At 42.1% G+C, this 23,390-nt stretch overlaps 1 protein-coding gene across 1 annotated transcript in view; it reads right to left on the bottom strand.

Annotated features, from left to right (window-relative positions):
* The window catches only part of LOC308296468 (calcium-activated potassium channel subunit alpha-1a), a gene marked incomplete at both ends in the record, with an annotated part of 305,715 nt that overhangs the window by 126,503 nt on the left and 155,822 nt on the right, over positions 1 to 23,390 (bottom strand). Inside the window, 3 exons of the mRNA XM_080739756.1 lie at positions 697 to 867; positions 8,563 to 8,638; positions 10,827 to 10,902. Of these exons, the coding sequence (XP_080595882.1) occupies positions 697 to 867; positions 8,563 to 8,638; positions 10,827 to 10,902 (323 nt within the window). The remainder of the gene's footprint in view (positions 1 to 696; positions 868 to 8,562; positions 8,639 to 10,826; positions 10,903 to 23,390) is intronic.

Here is a 23,390-nt window from a genome sequence, read left to right as displayed (position 1 = left end):
TTGATGGTCATTATAATAATTATGTCTACTCTGGCTCTTGTGTTTTTACGTTGCTATATTCAGTATTCAGTATTTAGATTCTAAACAATGTTTGAAAGTGAAACATCCCTTTAAAACATTGACAACATCGCGTATCATTTCGCCTTTGTCGGGCGGAAACCTAATTATGTCCAAAAATAGCAAAAGCAGCAGATCTACAAATTCAAAAACATGCTGTGGCGTGGATCTGCTACTTTAAATGCTTTTGTGTGACACTGTAGTGTGATCAAGTACTGAAGAAGGGCGATAATATACAAAAAAATACACAAAAAGTAAAAATGTTATACTTTAGCTATTAGCACTCGGTGCCACGCATTTTGGTCTAGAATTATTGAATGCTTTAACCAGTGAAAAATAGCAGATATACAAGCTCACAGCGCGGCACCGAGTGCCGCGCTGCGAGCTTGTAGATCTGCTATTTTTGAAAAAAGTCTTGAAAACGTGTGCAAATCTCCGAATAGCTAAAGCATAAAATAATGATACACAATAATGTGTACCCGTTCTAAATGGGTTTAAACTATGAATATTTCAGCCCGACAACGACGACACGTTGGAATAATATATATACGAGGACAGGCAGGTCGTCGTGGGGTGGGGGGGCGAGGGGGGGGAGGGGGTTGGTGGGGTGCGAGATCTCTATGGGATTTTTTTTTTTACCAGACCGCCGAGGATGAAGAAGACCATGAAGAGACGCCCCAGGGTGGTCTTTGCATAGACGTCCCCGTAGCCCACCGTGGACATGGTGACCATCAGCAGGTACACGCACTCCCAGTACGACAGGGACTGGGAGTTCTGGAAGTTCTCCCAGGGGTCCCCCGAGTTCTCCACCTGAAAGAGGACGCAATGGTGAGAAGGAGTGGTTCTCAGACTTTTTCTTTTTTTAAGTGTCAAGGTCTCCCCTTAAAGAGGTGGTGCCATGATTTCCCCCCCTCTAAAACATGATTATCAGGTATTATGATTATACTAGGAGGAAGATTTTTTCCAAAAAAGTATACAGAAAGAGTTAAAATTAGGTTTTTATGTGGCCACACCCCCAGTTCATTAAGTATGCATGGATGTCATGGTGGGTGGTGACCCAGCTGAGGTTAGCCACACCCCACTGTGTTGGGTGAATGGTAATTAGGGGAGGAGTTGATTCTGTGATGTAAAAGTATCTGTGTTTTTTAACTGACACTTTTGACCACAAGGTGGCAGCCTCCAAGAGAAAACAAACAAATACCAAGAGAAAACATAATTGCTCATAAAAACCACACCAGGGGGTCCAATGATGTACTTTCAACCTCCTAGACACATGAAAAACAGAAAAAAGTACAAAACTATGGCACCACCTCTTTAATCCGTCAGGGTCCATTTGGTTCCATTTGTACACAGTCTTGTACACTGACTTGTTAGGGGCAATTAAGACCCCCCTAAAGCCAGAGAGTACATTACATGGAATCCACTTTGAGAACCACTGCTTTACACAGTACTGAGCTTAAAGGGGTGGTGACATCCAAAAATTAATTTTGAGTTTTTTATGCTTTTTTTGATGTTCCCTGGCCTCAATTACACCAAAAAAAACGCAACTTTTGACATGCAGTGGTTTTCCTGCTATCTGTGTGTTTGTGCCGGTTTCTGCATAATGAGTCTCAAACGCGCAGTTCATTGGCTACTGGACTCATACGTCGTCAGTCGATTCACCCCCCCCTACCTACTCCTCTCTCCCAGTCTCCCTGTCTGTATTTCTCCCATAGTTATTTCTCCACAGCCCAAGTTTTGAGGAAGTGACCTCTTACATTATATTGTCCTTTACATTTATCCATTCAAATATCTTATTTACATCAATATCCTTCATATCAAGTAGTCCGTTTATGCTTTAGTGAAATAATTAAAATCGCTATGTATTTGCGCACAGCGGAACCTCTCTCCTTCTTACCGACACTCTGTGTCGGCTGTGTCCGACTAACAGTGCACTGTCCCCGGGGTAGAGCTAAGTGGAACCTCCCTGGCTCCCTCCTTTTACCGACACTCTGTCGTTGCTGTAGTGCACAGCGCACCCCCACACACACACACACACAGACAGTAAAAGCAAGCAGACGGTAAAACGCTATAACACAAGCAATAGGTGTTTCTCTAAACTGGGGCATTTAGCCAAAATATGTTGCTATAACTACAAAGGACCATGAAGTTTGTCTGCATTGCGGAGCGGAGCTGAACGTTACCGCGGCGCCGACGGTCTAAATTGAACTCCGCGAAGGTACATATGTAACCGCAGGGCTCCGGTAATGTATCGTTCCCGGGGTAAGAAAAAACACCCGCGCCTCGGCTCGTATTGACACAATTCCCCTCTGATCATGCAGACGCGTATGCCTCAGGCCAGGGCTTAGCTCAGCCTCTTTAGCTGCCATGGTTGTGTGTGTGTCTGTGTCACAGCCACTGTCTGTAACAAAAAATGCGAGCACGCATCTCTGTGTGTTGGAGGGACGGCCGCAGATCTGTATGTGCGTGCGTGTGTGCGTGCGTGTGTGTGGAAGTAAAGTACAAATACTCAAAATTGTACTCAAGTACAAGTACTTACTGCACTATAGGCCTACTAATATTTATTTTGTTAGAATGAGTGGGAGAGAGAGGCTCCCTTGGTGGTGAGTTTAGAGTATTTCAGGTGACAGACCGTTTTTCATGACACCTAAACAGAGAGAGACACCATGGCTCCATGGAGTGGATTTTCAAGTTTAAACATTTTAAAACATGTTTTTAGGACCAGGGCAAAGACTTTTATGATTGGTAAAAACAGAATGTCATTTGACCTTTAAGTACAATCTTGAGGTGCTTCTACTTTACTAAAGTATATCCAGTTTTCAATGCTTTATACTTTTACTCAACTACTACTCAATTTATTTGATGTAACCAACCAACATTTGTGTTACAGTTTATTTAGCAGATTTTGATTGTTATTACAAAATATACATTCACCGCTTTATATACTTCGGCAATTTGAAAATGGCAGATCTACAAGCTTACAGCGCGTCAAACTGTGGCGCGTTGTCAGCTTGTAGAGCGGCTATTTTCAAATTAATTCTATACATTTCAACTTTTACTTTTGGTACTTTTACTCAAGTACATTTTGAATTCTGGACTATTACTTGTAACAGAGTATTTCTACATTGTTGCGTTGATAGTTTTAAGTAAAAAAGGAAAATAAAACCATGTGTAGCCTACTTTTACCACCACTGGTTGCAGCCCTGGATGCAAGAGCAGCCAGAAGCAGCCTCTGATGTACAAATGTTTTCCATTTCTAAGCACGGCGTTGCGTTACACGCCGCCAATACACCTACAGCCCTGTTTGATTGAATCCAGCAACAAGTAGCACTCATGCTTTCAATCATGACAAGAAAGGATGTTGGTACGCCGAGCTTAGACTACCATCTAGTGGCTATATAGTGGTACAGCATGCTGAAGGTGGACCCCAAGATCCTAGTAACTAACAAGACATGAAACCAGGGGCGTCAATTAGGTATGGCAGGGTTATGCAGCTGCCGTACCCTGGGTCCAGGGGGGGAAATAAAAGTTATGAATAAATATAAATCCATGAATGTCTATTTGTTGATCTGTGCTGGTTATTATGTTGTTAAATAGTAAAAAATAACTACAAATGCAAAATGTAACAAAATGCCACTTTAACAAGGTATTATAATTATATTCTCCACACTCGTATTCTCCCCATTTTGACAAAATGGTATATTCCCAGGTTCCGCATGTCAGCTGCACAGGTGCAATGCATTATTGTTAACTCAACCTCTGCCAAAAAAATACCCCTTTGTACCCCTTCCCTGCCATGCCCGAGGAACCCGAAGATTTAATAAGCTTTAATTAAAAAGAAATAATTTATCGAAGCGGAACCAAAATAGGCCGGAACTAATGCTCCGTGATCGGTTTCTACACGGACACATTATTGAGCGGACCAGTTAACATTGAGGCCGTGAACCGGAAGCGGATGGTCCGTCGTCTATTTTGGCCCGTTAGCTTTCTGTGTAAACTCCGCGGCTTACAGACGGAGAACTTATTGATCAATTGGAAAAATTTAAAAGGATTTGAGAAGCTGATGGAATACGCGATCACACAATGCATAGCAGTGTCCGATCACGCACGTTGGATCTGGATGAGTGCCCGCGTTAACAGGTAGGAGAAGCCAGCAGTGAAAGACATAGAAAAATCTTCGGGCTCCTCGGCCGTAAACTACGAATGAGTTAATTGTGGCACGTTTACTAACATGCCAAGTTTAGCTGCACTTGGACAACCGTTCCAGGCTGAAGAAACCACAGAAACCTGTGTAAAAAAACTGACAAAACTTATTTTTTTTCAGACATTGTGAAAATAGCAGATCTACATTTTCACAATAGAACCTTGTTATACAAAATGTAATGCCTCTTTTCCACAAGCACTCCCATCTTTGCCATACACTAGCTTTTGCTGAACTGACGCCACTGCATGAAACAGTTTTTTATGAAACTCACAAAGTAGTTACTGAAACATTAAAAAGAGTGTTTGTGAGACGTCACCCAGGGGAGATGGAGGTGATCCACTGTGTATTTCTTTTTTAATGTGGAGGAGTATGGCCTATCTAACCGTCTGGTGCCTCTGAAATGTTACAATGTTGATGTAAAGTCATTGTGTGACATTTATTCAAAGATGTTCCTACTTAACAGACTTCTTCATGTCATGAAATGGAAGCCTTTTTGTATGCCTAAAGAGTCATTCCGGTATATGGGATTGATTAACAGCTCAAAAGCAGGACACTTCTAAAAACCTCAGGCTCGCATAACAACACATACATAATTCACATATTCATATTTTTTTTGTTTGTTCACTATTTGCTGAGAAATATTGAATTAGTTCCAAAACTATAATGTAGGGATGCACCGTTGTGACATTTCTGGCCGTTACGGATAACAAATGTCAACACTGCTGTCATGTTCGATAACCGATGTTTACAATGGCTAATTTGGTTATAGAGGGTATATGCACGTCCACTGGGACCCGCCCCCCTAGTCTAGACTGAGTGGCAAAACATTGAGCAGCATGGAGCATTGGAGTTTGAAAGTGCTAGTTGCAAATCACTCAAAGGCCCTGCATACCACCTGTTTCGGATTTGCACATATAATGCAGGAGGCAGCAAGATGTTGTGTTGTAGAAACACTTGGACACTTGGAAAAATAAAAACCTGCACAGAATGTCTTGACAGAAAGTAGCTCATAACATGCCTATGGTGTGTTTTTTTTATGAAACAAAAACTTTGTAGATAGAAAGAGGATCATTCAAGCTTTCAGTACAGCCGCAATGTTGGTGAGTTAACTTTGTTTAATACAATCAGATAGGACTGTTTGGATGTATGGGCTGCCAATGGCAGAAATTCGTTTTTTGCCACTCAGTAGGCGTGTTCCCACATAACTTCCAGCAACAGTGATGTCACGCGCATACCCTCTATTCTGTGTCATCTCGTGAAACACTAGGGGGAAAAATAGGACACATTTTTACCACCCGTCTTAAAAGAGTAACTGAGATGAAATGCCTAACATTAGACAATTAATACTGCCTGTATTACTGTAGCTATTGTATTACCTTTATTTATTACCAAGATCACATTGTGTGTCTGACCTCATTTTACTGCTGTGCAAATGCAGTGCTACAGTACAGATAGGCACACAGTGGTTTAAAGTAATTAAGTACGTTTAGTTAAGTACTGTACTAAAGTAAAATGTTGAGGTATTTGTACTTTACTTGAGTATTTCCAATTTCCAATACTTTTACTTCTACTCCACTACATCTCGGAGCCAAACATTGTACTTTTACTCCACTACTTTTATTTGAAATTGAAAACTTTAGTTACTAGTTACTTTGTAGATACTGATTATTACAAAACATACACTAACCACTTCAGCCATATACATATACATTTTGGCCATTTGAAAATAGACGATCTACAAGCTTGCGATGCAACGAATTGTGAGCTTACATTTTATACACTTGAAATGTGTGAAATAGGACATTCTGCATAATGAGTACGTTCTACTTTTGGTACCTGAATTACATTTTGATACCAATACTTTTGTACTTTTACTCTAGTACATTTTTAATCAACTTGTAACATAGTATTTCTACATTACAGTATTGATACTTTTACTTAGGTAAAACATTTGAATATTTTTTTCCGCCACAGTAGGCACAAATATCAGCTGTTCCAGGTTAGCTTACTGTAATTAGCCTATAATCCGTACACACTGAGCAAGACGAATAACGTTTGGGCCAAAGTTCTGTGTAATAAAAGCTTTCCTTACAAACGACCTCTCAAACCTCAGTGAATAAACGACATACAGGAAGTTAAACCCTGCTCTCCGATATAGCACCTGTTACAGGCTGTGACGTCAAGTGATCGACCACAGTACAAACGTCCAGGGAATAGAGCTAAACTAGAATTATTACATTATTCCGCCATGACTCTGCATTAGTCTAGCCCAGGGGTTTTCAAACTTTTTTGATTCAGGGCACCCCTGTAAATAACCTTTTCATCCACGGCACCCGTGAATTACACCGTTCATTTTTAGAATCTTACATCATATCAAGCGATGTAAATATGCACATCTTTACACCTGAGATATATGGTAGGCTATGTTTCAGAGAAATATTGGTTTCCATCAGAACTGATTGAAAATAAATGTATTCTTGATGTTTAACCACTTGAACCCCAGTATCCCTATAGTCTAGTAAATCTAGGAAAAGAATATACTCAGGTTGGACAAAATTGTATTATTTAGTTTTTCAACTGATTCTGACAGGAAATTAGGTCAACTAGCCAGGATAAAAAATCTACCCTGATCTGCTCAGGGCAAATACCCACAGCGGCCAAATCAAGTTGGGCTCCCATCAACTTTCTATATAGGAGGAAAATACCCAGAAAGAAAGTCTGCTTTAAGTAGGATGTGAGGGGTTTAACCAGGGGTTTGTCATGATGCTGAATCCATTGCAAGCATTTGTTTTGCACAAAAAACATTTCTTGGGCTAAAAATACCCCCAGAAAACGATAGTTTAGTGACGAAAAGTGATGAGTCATCACCTTTTGTGGGCGTTTTCTGGGGCCAATGAATGTTTTTTGTGCAAAACAAATGCTACTACTACTTCGCAGAGACTTTGCGATTCGCTAATCGCGAGATTTCACATCGCGATTTCGGTTTGAAAACGATTAACCATGCAGCACTAGTTCTTTTCTGCTGAGGAGGGGGCGGTGGGGGCCTTTTTGGTCGGCGGGGGCCTTACGCAGTCTGCGTAGTCTGCGTATACGGCCCACCGGCGCTGTCGGGGACCCCTATAGGGGGTCCTCAGAGTTACTTGCGGTTGGCCGCCAAATCTTTGTGTGATAGGATAATTATTTTAAATTAACAACTTGAACCCATAAACTTGAACAACTTGAACCCATCCCTATTTAGAGGAGAACTTTCGCCAAAAATAGCAGATCTACACGTTTTTTCTACAAGCCTTTTCTCACCGCAGAACGAGCAGAAAGAGCAGTAAAAAGAGCAGACCAAGTACAGAGTGAAAGGTCAGGTTTACTAAGTATCAACGATTTAAGTCGTTAAATGTCAGAAAAAATCCAACACGAATCCAACATAGACTGATGACAGTGCTGTCAAACAAATATATGAATCTACCTATCGAATCGATGAAAATCTGCATCACACATTGACACAATATGTAGAGGGGGTCCCTGCTTCATCTCTCTCTCTCTCAGCTAAGGGGTCCTTGGCCTGAAAATGTTGAGTCATCTAACTGCAAGCTGCTTCCCACATGTGGTCACGTGAAACGACGCAAGAAGCTCCTTTCGGCGCAAACCCGAGAATCTGAATAGAATTGTTTTTACAATCCTGCAGTTTGATGCTACAGTACGAATGTAAGATTTCAAAGTCTTTTTTAGGCCTGAACACATTACTACGCAATATTTTATGCTTTAAATATAAAAAAATAGCAGATATACAAGCTCACAGCGCGGCACCGAGTGCCGCGCTGCGAGCTTGTAGATCTGCTATTTTTGAAAAATCTTGAAAATGTGTGCAAATCTTTGAATATTTTGACCCGATTCCATGTGTCTTCTAAATCCTTCTAAGTTTTTTTGTTTTTTTTTAACCATGTTTCTGTCAGTGGTTCTCAAAATGTTTCATGCCAAGGACCCCCAAAACTACATGTATTTAGCCACGGACCCCCAACTCAAAATATGTTGTTCCAGGGACCCCCCCCCCATCTCAAAATATTGTATCAGGGACCCCCCCACTCAAATATTTGAGTTACAAATGTTCACTTTCAAAAAGATATATTCAAAGACTTGCCAAAAATATATATATATATATATATATATATATATATATATATATATATACACAGGTATATATATATATATATATATATATATATATAGGGCCTATATCACAGTCCAGCTTTAGAGTTCTAACTCTAAGCTGGGGCACGTTGTGTCTAGCATAGCATCTGTCCACTTACCAGATGTATGAATCCAGCAGCTGTTAGCCATGTGCTTATGAAGATGGAACACAGGTTCACCAGCTTGATGGAATTGCTGTGTACAACAGGATCAATAACATTATTATTAATATCAGAGACAACATTGAACAATACATGTACTTTAGCTCATTTAACTCTCAAATACCTGGAACGCGCCCGAGTCGCGTTAGATTTTAACCACTTTAACCATTATAGCATGCTTTAACTTTAGAAAAATAGCAGATATACAAGCTCACTGCGCGGCACCGAGTGCCGCGCTGCGAGCTTGTAGATCTGCTATTTTTGAAAAATCGTGAAAATGTGTGCAAGTCTTTGAATATCTTTGACCCGACTTCTAAATCCTTCCTCTAAATCAGTAGTTCTCAAACTTTTTCATGTCAAGGACCCCCAAAATTACAGGTATTTAGCCACGGACCCCCATCTCAAAATATGTTGTTCCAGGGACCCCCCAGAAGTAAATATTTGAGTCACAAATGTTTGCTTTTAAATAGATATATTCAAAGACTTGCAAAGAAAAATCATGATTTTTCAAAAATAGCAGGTCTACAAGCTCGCATCGCGGCACTCGGTGCCGCGCTGTGAGCTTGTATATCTGCTATTTTTCAATAGTTAAAGCAGTCAATAATCCTAGGCCTAAATGGGTTAAAATTATCTAATGAGCTGTCGTGGACAGAAGGCATAACACAAGAAGGATGCTGACAGAACCCTCGCTAAAAAACCCAGGACAAAAATCCACTCGTCCCAAGACAATTCGCCCTCCTGGCCCCCAAACTGTGGAATAAACTCCCTGTCGCACTTAGAAGAGCAGACTGCACTCCCTAGCTTCTGCCGTGGTCTGAAGACTCACCTCTTCAGACTCCACCTTAACCCATAGCACTTACCCTAGCACCCTCAATGGCCATACTGTACATGTAAGTTAGGTAGCATTGTTTAGGTTTTTCAGTTATAAGCACCCTTTTCAGTTTTTACTGAATGGGTGCTTTGTCTACCTACGTTCTTTTTCTTAGATTACAATTTCTATGCATTTCATATATTGATGCATATTAGCTTGCTTTTTGTAAGTCGCTCTGGATTAACAGCGTCTGCTAAATGCCTACATTGTAACGCCCAAACAGGGAGATATGCACGCGTGTCATGTTTTAATACCATGTACAGGTGTGATTTCTCGTAAATTAACTCCCTACTATATCATACAAAGCATCAAAAGTAGCAGATCCACAAGCTCAAAACACTGCGCAAAGCGACGGGTTTTGAGCTTGTGGATCTGCTACTTTGGCATTTTTTCTTTTTTAATTTGATTCATGAAAACTAACCGTTTTGGACATAATGAGGTTTCCGACAGAGACGATATTCATTATGTTGTCATGATAAATACAAACCACCAACCTCTACATAATGTTGTGATGTGATGATTTGTTGATGATTCACAAAATTCAACACCATCCATACTGCATATCGTCACTGTCTGGCCAAAACCTCTCAACTCCATTTTTGAGGTTTTAGATTTTTTTGGCATAAATCAGGGCTATGGAACACCCTTTACAGCTGAGTGTTGGTTAAAATGATATTGAACCAATGGAAAGTAGTAACAATTGCTTGGGACAAAACCTCCTAACTCCACACTTTCTGCCAAACCAGCTAACTCCACCCGATTGGCCAACTCATTTTTTTCATAAATACGTGCTATTGAACAACCTTTACAACTGTGTGTTAGTGTTAGTTAAAATAATATTAGTTCAGTCAATCCAAGAGAAAATATGGCTTAACCCCCAAAAACATTGATACAATCGGGTGTGCTAAATAACATACTCAAAATAGATTTTGAGTATGTTATTTAGCACACGCAAGACTACCAGAATCCATTGAAAAAACCTTTTGTATCATTTTTTTGGGGGGGTTAAACCTTATATTGACTCACCTATATTGAACCAATGAAAAGTAGTAAAAATCCCTTCGGTCAAAACCTCCCAACTCCACTTGGGAAGTTTCGGCCCAACAGCAGAGATATACCGTGTATAATATACTGTACCTGGTTTTCAGGATATTCAAAAACTGTTCGTTTTCATGATGCAGTTCTCAGATACTCTACAGTTATTGACAAATGAGGTTTCCGACAGAGACGATACTCATCCATTCATGTTGTCGTGACAAATGCAAACCACCAACCTGTACATAATGCTGTTGTGATGATTCGCAACACAAACACCATCCATACTGTATATACTGTGTATAACATACTGTACCTCGTTTTCAAGATATTCAAAAACTGTAGAATTTCTGAGAACTGTATCAACCTCAACGCTCTCAGGAACCGTAAACCTGCGAGGGGAGAGAGAGAGACAGAGAGAGAGAGAGAGAGACAGAGAGAGAGACAGAGACAGAGAGATTATGTAAATTGACATAAATGCAGAAAGGGCAGAAGAAGCACACAGTGTTAATCGAGGCGTATTCCCACATCTCTTTGCAGTGACAGCAGAAAGCAGAGGCGTGGATAATAAGAAAAGGGACAGCTTATAGAGAGGTGCTCTGGTGCAGGCGGACGGACGGACGGATGGACGGACGGACAGACGCAGTGACTTCGGGAAAGCGTGTACATTATGAGAAACTAAATCACCACGGACAAAGTGGCGCACACACGCTGTACTACTACCGCACTCCATTAAAGGATTAGCATAATGGTCTTGCAGAACAAGTGTGTGTGTGTGTGTGTGTGAGATAGAAAAAGACAAGTCCTGCCATTGCTTATTTTCAGGCTCCTCAACGACTTGGTAGACGGTGGCCAACTGTACATTATTATACTCAGTGGTGGATGAAGTCAAAGTAAAAAAAGGTCAAGTCAATGTAAAGATAGATAGATACTCCTGGTCAAATATTACTACACTATACCAGTGAAAGTTGCTCAGTCAAACATTACTTGTAAATAAAGCACAAATTACAAGTACTGGAGTACTTCCTTTAAAAAGGAAAAAAAAGAAAAGGAATTGGGTTAAGGTAGGGCCGGCCGGTGGACCACGGCCACGTCTTATAGACATAACCATAGGCTAAACCAACCCGATACGCCCATATATAGGCATGTCACTATGATGCAGACATAACCATAAACAAACCCGATATGCCCATATATAGGCGTTTACGGAGATCCGGTTGTCCACAGCCACATCTGACCACACTATGCATATGCACATAATGCATTTCACTGTGACGGCCCGCTTGTAGTTGCGTCACACACCGTTGCGCGACGAAGTCTGAATTGGGCCACAATACAATAAATACATTGGTTTTAGATTTTCACGTGGGCCCTGACTCCAAGAAAACTTTGACAACCACCCGGTCTTACCCCATTTGGACAGGAAGCAGACAAAGCCCCACAGAGACTCGTAGCTGCCTGTCTGTGGCTCTGCCTGTCTCACCCTGTAGCCGTTGTGAAACAGGTCGTCGCACGACTTCTTGGGTCTCCACGTCTCCGTAGTCTCGGTGACGGACCTGGTGCTGGGCCGGCGGCATGCGTGCACCAGCAGCTTAGGAGGAATCATTCTGTCTGCTACTCTGATACCGACGTCAACACGCTGTCCCCTTGTGTTGATGTGCTCGTTTCACTCGATTAAATAGGGCTTAAACGGCTCATTAACTCATAATGTCCTTTTTTCCCTTCCAAAAGAGAGAGGCGGTTCGTCCAAAGCGGTGCCGGAGACGAGATGTTTCCTTGGTGTATATTTTTGTTTTGTTTTTCCTTCTTGTAAACTTTTTTCTTCTTTTCTTTTTCTTTTTCCTTTTCTTTAGTTTTTCTTCTTTTCTCTCTTAAATGTATTTTCTTCTTTCTTTCCCCGTTCTTTCTACTTTTACGTCTTAGTATTTCAGGAAGATCAGAAAGGGAGAGGTGGTTCCACCAGAGGCAGTGTCAGAAACTTCCTGGATGAACGTACGTCTTGGGTACGGAGCGAGTCCTTCAAACGTGTGGAATGCTGTGTCCTCAACCTGTCGTGTCACTCTCGCCAAAACAGCTGTGTCATTGTGACCAAAATGCTATTAAAGTGTTTTAATCTCCATAACCCCAAAACAGCCCCCTCCTGACAGACAGACAGACAGACAGACACGCGCACACACACAGGCACACTACTTCAGGATTGACATTTTTTTCAGATACTTCAAAAGTCTAATCCACAAAATACATCTCAGAGGCAAATATTGTACTCGTATTAGCAGCAGTAGTTCACAGATTTAGACTGTGTGAATAGAAAACATACCATTAACCACTTGACCCCAATTTAACTTTACTTTTGTATGTCAACTAAATTCATTTACTCAAGCATTAATTTTGAATTCTTGGCCTTTTACTTGTAACTTTTTATATTTTTACATTGTGGCATTGTTAATTTTACTTAAGTGCTCTGAGTACCGCTTCACTCTCGTGAGCGCACGCACACACGCACGCACGCATGCACGCACGCATGCACGCACGCACGCACACACATACACACACACACACACACACACATACACACACACACACACACACACACACACACACACGGCTGTTGTGAAAGGTGAGGTGCCTAAAAGCTAAGCCTAAATAAACCCTGCCAGGGGATTTAGCGGTGATGAAAATGAATTGAAAACTAACGCAGGTGGAAAACAATAATCCAGACTTACGGTAATAACAAGTGATGTGCCTTGTTGACGGCAGTGCACAACAACATAACAACAGCTCCACAAACCCACATTCAGTGGGGGAAGAAGTACTCAAGATTTATTTGACTTGCAAAAGTAGCAATACCACAATATAAAAGTAAAAGTACAGTACTTGAGTATGTACTTTGCTATTTTTTTCCCCATCAATGACTTCAGTTGAAGTAAGACAAAATATAAATATATATATAATAAAAAAAGGTATTCATTTATATAGCAACTTATATAGCAACTTTATTCAAAGCCCTTCAAGCAGTGCAGTGTAAAGCACACACGCGTGCGCGCGTGCAGGGGCGTCACACCAAATTCTGGGCCCTGGGTACAAGGATTCACTGCGGGCCCCCCATGAATGTTAACTATTGAAAAATAGCAGATATACAAGCTCACAGCGCGGCACCGAGTGCTGCGCTGCGAGCTTGTAGATCTGCTATTTTTGAAAAATCTTGAAAATGTGTGCCAAGAAACCTATGTTTCCATGTCAGTGACGCTCAAACTTTTTCACGTGAAGGACCCCCCATCTCAAAATATTTAGTTCCAGGGACCCCCCCAGAAGCAAAATTTGTGTTACAAATGTTCACTTAAAAAATACATATATTCAAAGATTTGCGCACATTTTCACGACTTTTCAAAAATAGCAGATCTACAAGCTCGCAGTGCGGCACTCGGTGCCGCGCTGTGAGCTTGTATATCTGCTATTTTTCAATAGCTAAAGTTACTAGGGCCCCTCCACCTTGGGCCCTGGTAACTCAGTCCCACTTTCCTACCCCTTGTGACGCCCCTGCGTGCGCGTGCGCAACGGAAGCTCTGAAAATCATCCGGGGATAAAGCAGATGTGACGCCTCCTCCCCGCTTCCGTTACGTCTTTACAGCCACGCAAATGTTGTCCTCATATAAATAAAACAATATTCGAGCTTACAATATCAGAAATGGAAATGCGAAAAAATAAAACGTTAAGAACGGAAATGATGAAGAGACGACAGCTTCTGTTGTGGGCTTTCGGGAGGTGTACATTAGTTCCAGACTCTATAGCAGCGCTTAACGTGGATTCCAGGGACTCTGTGGGTTCCTTTAGGGGGGGTCTAAATTCACCCTTTGTTAGCCTTCTGGTTGGTCCCTGACTGACTAACCAGCAGGCTCTATCTGCCTTGTCCCGCCTTTTTTATGTTGAATTAGCTAAAACATAATTTTTGGAGAAATAAAAACATTTAAAAACATGCTGAGTCACTATACTGCCACTGAGCACCTCCATTTTACTGAAACCAAGTTTGAAATTAGAATTGAACACAGAATAACAATACAAAGCAACTGCCTTAAAATGGTAGTGGATGTAGTGTCCCACCGAGTGTCCCACCAAGACACAGCAACCAATGGGTGTGAAGAGTGGTGGGACAACGGGCGGGACTTGACAAAGGGTGAATTGACCCATACAAGTCTGTAACAAATGTACACTGTCAGAGTTATGGGGAGGCTTTGACATTTGAAAGTTTGAGAAATACTGCTCTATTATAGCATTCAGAGGTTGTGGAAAAGTTGTCTGGCAACACCAGACTACTTCCACGCTAAACCAGAGGTAGCTGCAGTGGTGGGAAAAGTACTCACATTTTATACTTAATTAACATACACTGTAGTATCACAATCATAATAACCGTCAATTTAACCTTTGGCAATTCAGAAATGTTGAAAAATGTGTGCAAATCTTTGAATATACAGTATTTTACATTTCACTTTGTGTTTATTAGTGCTCATAAACATAAAGTAACCAACGTCACAGACAGAACGGCCCATACAAGGAGATATGCTATGTGCCGTGTTTGCACAGCTCACTTCACACTGGTGCCATCTTTTTTTTAAGCTAACATTTTGAACTCAAACCTTCTCTTCTGGGGGCCGTTGGTCAGAGGCGTCAATTGGGTATGGCAAGGTAGCTGCCATAAAAAAAGCTGCCGGGAAAAAAATGAAATGTACTTCTTAAAATAAATTCATCTTGCCTGTTGCTAGGGTATGGCAACATGGCTGGCTTTTGCTGAACTGACGCCACTGCTATCGGCAACATTTTCAGGGTTCGCGGCCAAATCCATATTAATTTGGGGGGTCCTTGGCACTAAAAGGTTTGAGAACCACTGGTATTTAAAGCACAGCATGAAGTTCCAGGCAGAGCTCAGTACATCAGCTGAGCTTTAATACAGAGGGGCTTAAAAGAGCAACCAAGAGGTCAGCCCATTGTCTGCACGGATACAAGTAATACACTGTATCTGATGACCCCTCGTGACCCCTCCTCCACATGTGTGTCATGTAATCAGTGGTTAGGAGAAGTACTTGTTTCTTCCACTTGAGTAAAAGTAGCAATACCACAGTATTGAAGTACATACAATTTGTCAAAATTAACTGATCTACAAACTGACAACGTGTCGCTTGAAGTACAACATTATTAATTACTGTTTTGTAATAATAAGCGACACAACTAGTAACTAAAGCTGTTGAATAAATGCAGTCTAGTAGAAAGGGTAGGGTACGTGATTGCGACCGTCAGGTCGCAGTTACTATCAAAACCTCCACCGGCTGTCAGTCAATCAGTCTGTCACGTCACGTCACATCACACTGTTCCCCTTCTCATAACTCCGTCACCGTTGCCCCTATCCATGCCAAACTTTGTGTTAGCGGGGCGTTAATTTACGAAAACACCACAAAATGTTAAAATATGGAGATAAGAGGTTTCTTCCCGTTGCCAATGATATAGAGTACATACATATACTTTGTTACTGTCATTCCCTGGTGTGTCATGTAATGCAGTGGTTCTCAACCTGTGGGTCGGGACCCCCAGGGGGGTCTCCAAATTATTTTGTGGGGTCCCCAGATGATTAGCTTAATGTGAAACATTGTTTTCTCACTCATCAGGTTAAAATATGAATGGGTGAAATTTGATTATTTTGGGGGTCGCGGCCTGAAAAGGTTGAGGACCACTGATGTAATGGACCACGGTGGTAAAAACAGACACCTTTTTGGCACAACGGCATTTTCAGGTGATGGCCGTCTCACCATTAATCGTGCTCCATTTAAAAGGGTGTGATTAACATGGCCGCCCTGCGGCTTTTCTGTGGAGATGATTGCAATTTGTGGCACAAATAGAAATTAATTTCATAAAGGCGGCGGCAGGGGGCCGCTGTGGATCGCATCCACCTTAACAATGACCACACAGAGCACCTGTTTGGTGTGCACCTTTTATCCGTCAGTAAAAAAGTGCCCTCTTTAGGCCATGAATGCAGTTTTTACTATGGTGAAAGAAATGCAAATGTTCCCCTTTCCATGCCATACCTGAAGGCAGCAAGAGAATTGCCTCGTCCAAACTCTCCTGAACTTGAATGCAGCATCTTATGTTGAAAGAATAAGAATTGCCCTCTCTGTGTAGAAATCCATGCTTAGTTCAGTGTGGTATCAAGCACCGAAAATAGCTGCGACGCGCTGTGAGCTTGGAGGTCTGCTATTTTCGGTATTTTCACCAAAAGTGCCCTTTTAGATATTCTCACTCGCTCGCGACAATACCAATGGCAAGTATTAACAAGAGCTTGTGTCTAGGTCTAGGAGGCTGGGATTCTTTAGGATTTCATTGATTCACTCGTAACGGTCCGATTCTTTAGTGGTTTCCTTTAACACTTCTCAAAGGGGGTTCCAAATGGACCCTATAACAGGTCTGAAACTCTGAGAGTGTACAAATGGAACCAGGTCCTTGAAATTAAAAAGTTTGAGAACCCCTGGTATTGCAACTGCATAGCCGACGTGAAGTCCACATGCTTGTAGATCGGCTATTTTCCCCTTTCTTATATTATTTGGCCAACGTTTCACCAATTTTTATAGTATTTTTTTTTAGGGTCTGCTAAGTCTTTAAATTGTCATCTGGTGATGACCCCCCCCCCACCAAAATCATGCGGGGACCCTCCAGGTTGAGAACCACTACTGCCTTAGCTTTCATAGAGGTGCCAACGAGTGGGGAGCAGTTTCCACGTGGAGGCACCGAGCCACAGCAGAGAGGCTGCTCACACAATGAGGTTTTCTCATCTGGCCAAGGATGGACGTGGAGGGGCCAGTGTTGCCAGGTTGTGCGAGAGAAAGAAGCAACCATGGGGTCTACGAAAACAAGCCAAAAAAAAGCTATTTCAATTCGAAGGGTCCTTGACATGAACACGTTTGAGAAACACTGGCTTATAATAAGCGGAGTCAGCGGACATGGCAACAGTGTATATGGGGGGCCTCCTCCTGCCAAGTGAGCGTTGGGCCATAACAGCATAAGGAGGACACACCCATGGCCATGCCAGCTCTGTAAGCCCCTTTGAGCAGGGAAGCCCTGCAGGGGAATAAACAGACAGTACACCAAGACGACCAGCAGGTGGCAGCGACGGTTTAAAATCAAAGTCAAGCCAGAGCCCTCTCTCTCTCTCTCTCTGGGCAGGGGTGTCGCACCTTAATTCTGGGCCCTGCGTACAAGGATTCACAGATATTATTTTGTGCTTTAACTATTGAAAAATAGCAGATATACAAGCTCACAGCGCGGCTGCGAGCTTGTATATCTGCTATTTTAGAACAATCTTGAAAATGTGTGCAAGTCTTTGAATATATTAAGGATTTTCTTTGTCAGTGGTGCTCAAACTTTTTCATGTGAAGGACCCCCAAAATGATATGTATTTGGCCACAGACCCCATCTCAAAATAGTTAGTTCCAGGGACCACCCAGAAGCAAAAATATGCTTTAAAATACATATATTATTTGGGAAAATGAAAAATATTTATACAAAAAACTATTATTAAAAATAAATGAAAAAAGTTGTCGAAAAAACACGGCCTGCTCATGTATTAGGAGTCACCAGAAAAAATAATGGGTGTTTTTAATGAATCTATCATGGTTAAAATTAAGTTTGAAGTTACAATGTGTGTGTGTGGGGAGGGGCCCTGGGCCTGGAGGGCCTGGTAACATTTACATCAAATATCTAAATATTGAATCAAGCACATTAAAAACTGTTCAGGGTGTTCATAAAAGCCAGATTAGACGATAAAATTACCAAAAGTTTTTTTGAAAGTGAAATATCCCTTTAAGTGTCAGTACTTGGCTTCACAGATCTAGAGCTGCATCAGAGATGCAACAGAGGATAAAGTCCTGCTCAGAAGCCGAGGCCAGACTGCACTCATTTCATCCCAGTATGAACCAGGGGAAGCCTGGTGTTAATTGGGAGGGTGGGAGAGAGTCAGGGCTCTAGTGGCTAAACTCCAGTCTCTAGCATTCCTTAAACCAGCGATGTATGCTAATGGAGCGCTGCTTAGAGCCCTCTCGGGTTCCCTGTTCGCTCCAAGTACTTTTTTTTTTTTAAAGGAGATTAATTTCTTAATGTATTTTCCGGGGGAAAACTCCTTTTAAATTAGCCACACGCGCGCGCGCACACACACACCCCCACCCACACTCCTTCTCGATCTGTGTCCAGTTTGCAGAAGCAGTGAACATGCATAAAGCGCTACACACTCCTGCTTGTGCTCAGAGCAGTCCACAGCTCGTCTCTTGTACCCACGGAAGGGAACGTTACTAAGCCTGTGGTTTTCAACCCTTTTCAATCAAGGGACATTATTTATTTGTTATTTGAGCCACGGACATTGACAACCATTTGATGAGATTTAGCCTCTCAGACCCAAAACATAGGATATTTAGCCCCCTCTAGCCCCCCCCCCTGGAGCCGCCACTGTTTGCCAGCCGTTTCCTTCCTTGCCGTTTAACAGTAAGGAAGTGAATTAGTCCACGCGGAATGGATGACAGAGAAAAAGATTCTCCCATAACATGGGTCCTAGAAGGGGTTTCCAGGGATGTGTGTTTAGCTGAGTGATACTGTCCTTGCACGTATATCGACTTCAGTTAATATAGCGTCTAAAAATCTGTTCAACCATTTTAACCAACAGCTTGTAGATGTAGACTATTTCAGAGTATGAGTTGCTGGTTAATTAATTGCAGCGGTGAATTCACTGCACCTGGAACATTATCTCACAGCAGAGCAGAAATGCTGTGTACAGTGTTGAACACACACACACACACACACACACACACACACACACACACACACACACACACACACACACACACACACACACACACACACACACACACACACACACACACACACACACACACACACACACACACACACACACACACACACACACACACACACACACACAGGAGCAGACTGGAAAACACCTTGACCTGAATTGAATAACAATCTAGTTTTTCTCTGTGGATTTTCAGTTTATTGGCCTATATTACACTGCAGTAAAAAGAGTGAGGATCGTTTTATCCTAGTGGTTCTCAAAGTGGGGTCCGGGGACCCTCAAGGGTCCTTGAGGGGGAACAATGTGTTAGCAATTAGCTACATTTGTTTAATACAGCATCAAAACTTAACCACTTCAACCTCAATAACCATTCTATTTTAAAACTAGACAAATCTACGAGCTTGTTAATGTATCTGCTATTTTAAAGGGTTTTTAAATCATATTGCCGTTATGTGGACGTGCTGCTACTAGCAGGCAAACACTGACATTTCCATAGGATGACAAAAAACTACCTCACGTTACGTCAATCACGTTTGCACACTTTTGTGGTTTTCGGATTTCCAAAACGCAGCAGTGTGCAACCACCTATAAAGTAATGTACATGAATAAGCATAATTTTACTTCTGAAATATAATGTGGGTCAACCAATCATGTTCACCCGAGGGTATCGTGCAACTGAACAAAGTACCAAAGTCCTGACGTCACGCCCACTACTCCTGAGTCACTGAAGTGTTTCTTTTTTTCCCACTGAAATTCCCATAGGGAAATCTTAGGTCGATACGTTCCAAAAATAAACAAATCAGCCCAGAGATTTTGTCAGGCATGTGACTTTGTGTCGTTTAACATATTGAGTTACATTAGCCGATCTACCAGCTCACAGCGTGGCGCGAAGCTCTTTGGATAAATCAATGATGCTTCGGGTGTGGCATGAAAAGGGGGGTTGGGGGGAATTTTGCATTTCTTTCACCATAGTAAACGCAGCATGCATGGTCTGGAGAGAGTTTGTTTTACAGACAAGTACACGGGCAAGGGCTCAAGCCCCCTTTGATGTCTGTGTGTGCGCTTCCTGACCTTCAAGGACCCCCTGGGGGACCCCACTTTGAGAAGTACTACAGACCGATGTATAAGGAATTAAGACCTGACTAGGATGATGTGGTATTCATGAGGTGTTGCCGTCCTGATGTGATCCTGCTTAAAGCCCTGGTGTTATGCTCTGGGATGATGAAACATGCTGTAAACGCTTGTTCGGTCGGTCCGCCGACACGGACGTGCTGAACGCAGTAATTAGCCGAGCCTCGTTGGAAGTGGAAGTAGACAGGGTTATAAAACAGACATACTGTATCAAGTGTGTAGGCCTAGGGTGGCAGTGGCTCAGGAGGTAGAGCGGCCGTCTTGGAATCCGAATGTTCCCGGTTCGATTCCCGGCTCAACTTGGCAGTGTCGAAGTGTCCATGGGCAAGACACTGAACCCCTAACTGCTCCCGATGAGCAGCAATGCCTTGCGTGGTTTCCTCCGCCATCGGTGTGTGAATGGGTGTGAAGTGCATTGTAATCTATAGTGCTTTGGAGAAAAGTGCTATAAAATGGACTACTGCAGTATTGTTTGGAAGTTACTGGCAGGCCTGTCGTACAGATTTTTGGGAGGGGGGTCAAGATCAAAGACCTCGGTTTTTCGTCTGCGCACTTTGCGGGCCGAAAAATTTGTTTTTTTCACGGGAAATTATGAATTTTTAAAGTAAATAAACTGTCCTGTTCAACGGGGGCCACCCCACTGTAGCCACCCCCCCCCCCTCCCCCCCCTTTCCAGGAGGGGGGACAACAGTACCCTTTGCCCCCCCCTATCGGTGGCCCTGGTTACTGGTTTCCTCAATGGCAAGTGTTACTCCTGCATTCTTCTAGTTCTTGTTATCTCGGAGCACACCAAATCAAATTCCAAGTCAAATGTTAGTTGGTTTTGGCAATACATTATTGAATATTGAATATATTATGAATATACTTTGTTCACATGATCCGCCATCGCTGTAAGATAATTGACTCGATGGGAGTGAATGGAGATGACGAAACTCTTTCCATCTCCACGGCTCTGGTGTTTTTATTAATGGCTGTGTACAGTAAGGCTTTGTATTTAAGGCTCAGACATTAAATTAATCCATAGAGAGACTCATTAGCCAACCAGGAATTGTATTAGGCAAGGAAATCAACAGAGTCCTCCACAGAGACCACACAAAACACTAGAGATGGGATTTATGGTTCTTTGAAGTGAGCTGGATCTCTGGGATCCGTTCCTTTCAAAGAGCAATTCAAAAGACTCATTTAGTTACTTGTCACTTTGAGATTTTGATTATAATTACAAATCACTTCAACCCTATATACATTTCGGCCATATATACATTTCGGCCATTTGAAAATAGACAATCTACAAGCTCGCAATGCGTCACAACGTGACGCTTTGCGAGCTTGTAGATCGGCTATTTTCAAATAGCCGATCTACAAGATGGAAAACTTGTGAAATGTGACATTTTGCATAATGAGTACTTCCTACTATTGGTACTTTAAGTACATTTTGATACCAATACTTTTGTACTTTAACTCAAGTACATTTTAATTCCGAACTTCGACTTGTTTCAGAGTATTTCTACATTGGAGTATTGATGCTTTTACTTGTGTAAAGAATTTGAGTACTTTTTCCACCACTGTTCATTAGAAAAGGAAGGAAGGAATACTGCGAACCGGATCTCATCGTTAATTTCAAAGAGCTGCTCAAAAGACTTGATTCATTCACCAACGTCCCATCTCTACAAAACACAGCTTGCTTTGGAAAAGCAGGCGGAATTATACGGCGAGCTGTCATCAAGCTTATTAATAATAAGCTTGATGACAGCCTACTTCTGTGCTGTAGTCCCACAGCTATAATAAGTTATTATAGCTGTGGGACTACAGCACAGAAGTAGGCTACAGTCAAACATTTTAGGCCAAAAGGTCAAAATGTCCTGTTTTCTACGGACCATAACTGAAGCACAGATCATCGCGGTTGAATTTTCTTTCTTCTCCGCATGAAAGAAAAGACTTTCGGCGGCCGTGAATCGGAGCCCGTGCGCACACAATGGGCACGCGCTGCGTGCACGGAGCCGCCAAAAATCTGGTAAATACAGTACAAAGGGAAAAGGCCTTGGCAGCTAACTTACATTAGTTTGATGTAGACACTAAGGGAAATTTACCACTGGCCCTCCCTGACACGCACGCGCAAAGTGCGAGCGCGCGTCCTCATTCATCCTCGATACGGGTGTCTTTTTTATTTATTGTGTACAAAAGGACCCCAATGCAAACAAGCCATTGAGCTTTCTGTGGTTTAAATCCTTTTTTATTAGAACTTGCATCAGTGAACTGTACTGTCCTGTCCTTTCCCCTACTATGCAAAATTACCACAATTGATTCTATAACGTAGGCCTACTCCTAACACCAGCTGTAGCCTGTTTAACTGGTGAGGGCCCCAGCACAGATTGACAGCTGTCTGACTGCCTGCCCAGAATCTCTTAAGTAGCCAATTGCATTAGTGACAGACCTACTGACCAATGACCATTGCATGGGTTTATTAGCCTCGGATCAAGACATGGCTGTATTTTATACAGTGGATGATAATAAAAATGTAAATGAAATACAGTACATCTCTTGATCCAAGGCTAGGGGTTTATGCTGGCATAATTGCATCATATTTATAAACTGTGTATATTCCTGCTGCAGCTAGTCAGATATACAGAAGACTGGACAGGCTGATTTCGAGACTAAATTGTATGATAACAATTGTCTACGGTTCAACGCTGAAAACGGAGATCTACAAGATCACAGTGTGTCATAAATGCGACACGTTGTGTGCTTGCAGATCTGCGTTTTCCTTTTTTTTGCGAGACCATCGTATGGCAGGCGTCACTTCTGTTCTTACTCTTACATGTTAACTTTAGTCTCTTCAAATCCCCGACCGGGTACTGGGTGTTTAAGAAACATTTATGTCGGAATGACACGGATGTGACAGAAACGGTTCGT

The sequence above is a fragment of the Nannobrachium achirus genome, assembly GCF_963921795.1.
Source record: "Nannobrachium achirus genome assembly, chromosome: 13".
Taxonomy (NCBI): Eukaryota; Metazoa; Chordata; class Actinopteri; order Myctophiformes; family Myctophidae; genus Nannobrachium; species Nannobrachium achirus.
This window is presented reverse-complemented; position numbering and strand designations above follow the sequence as displayed.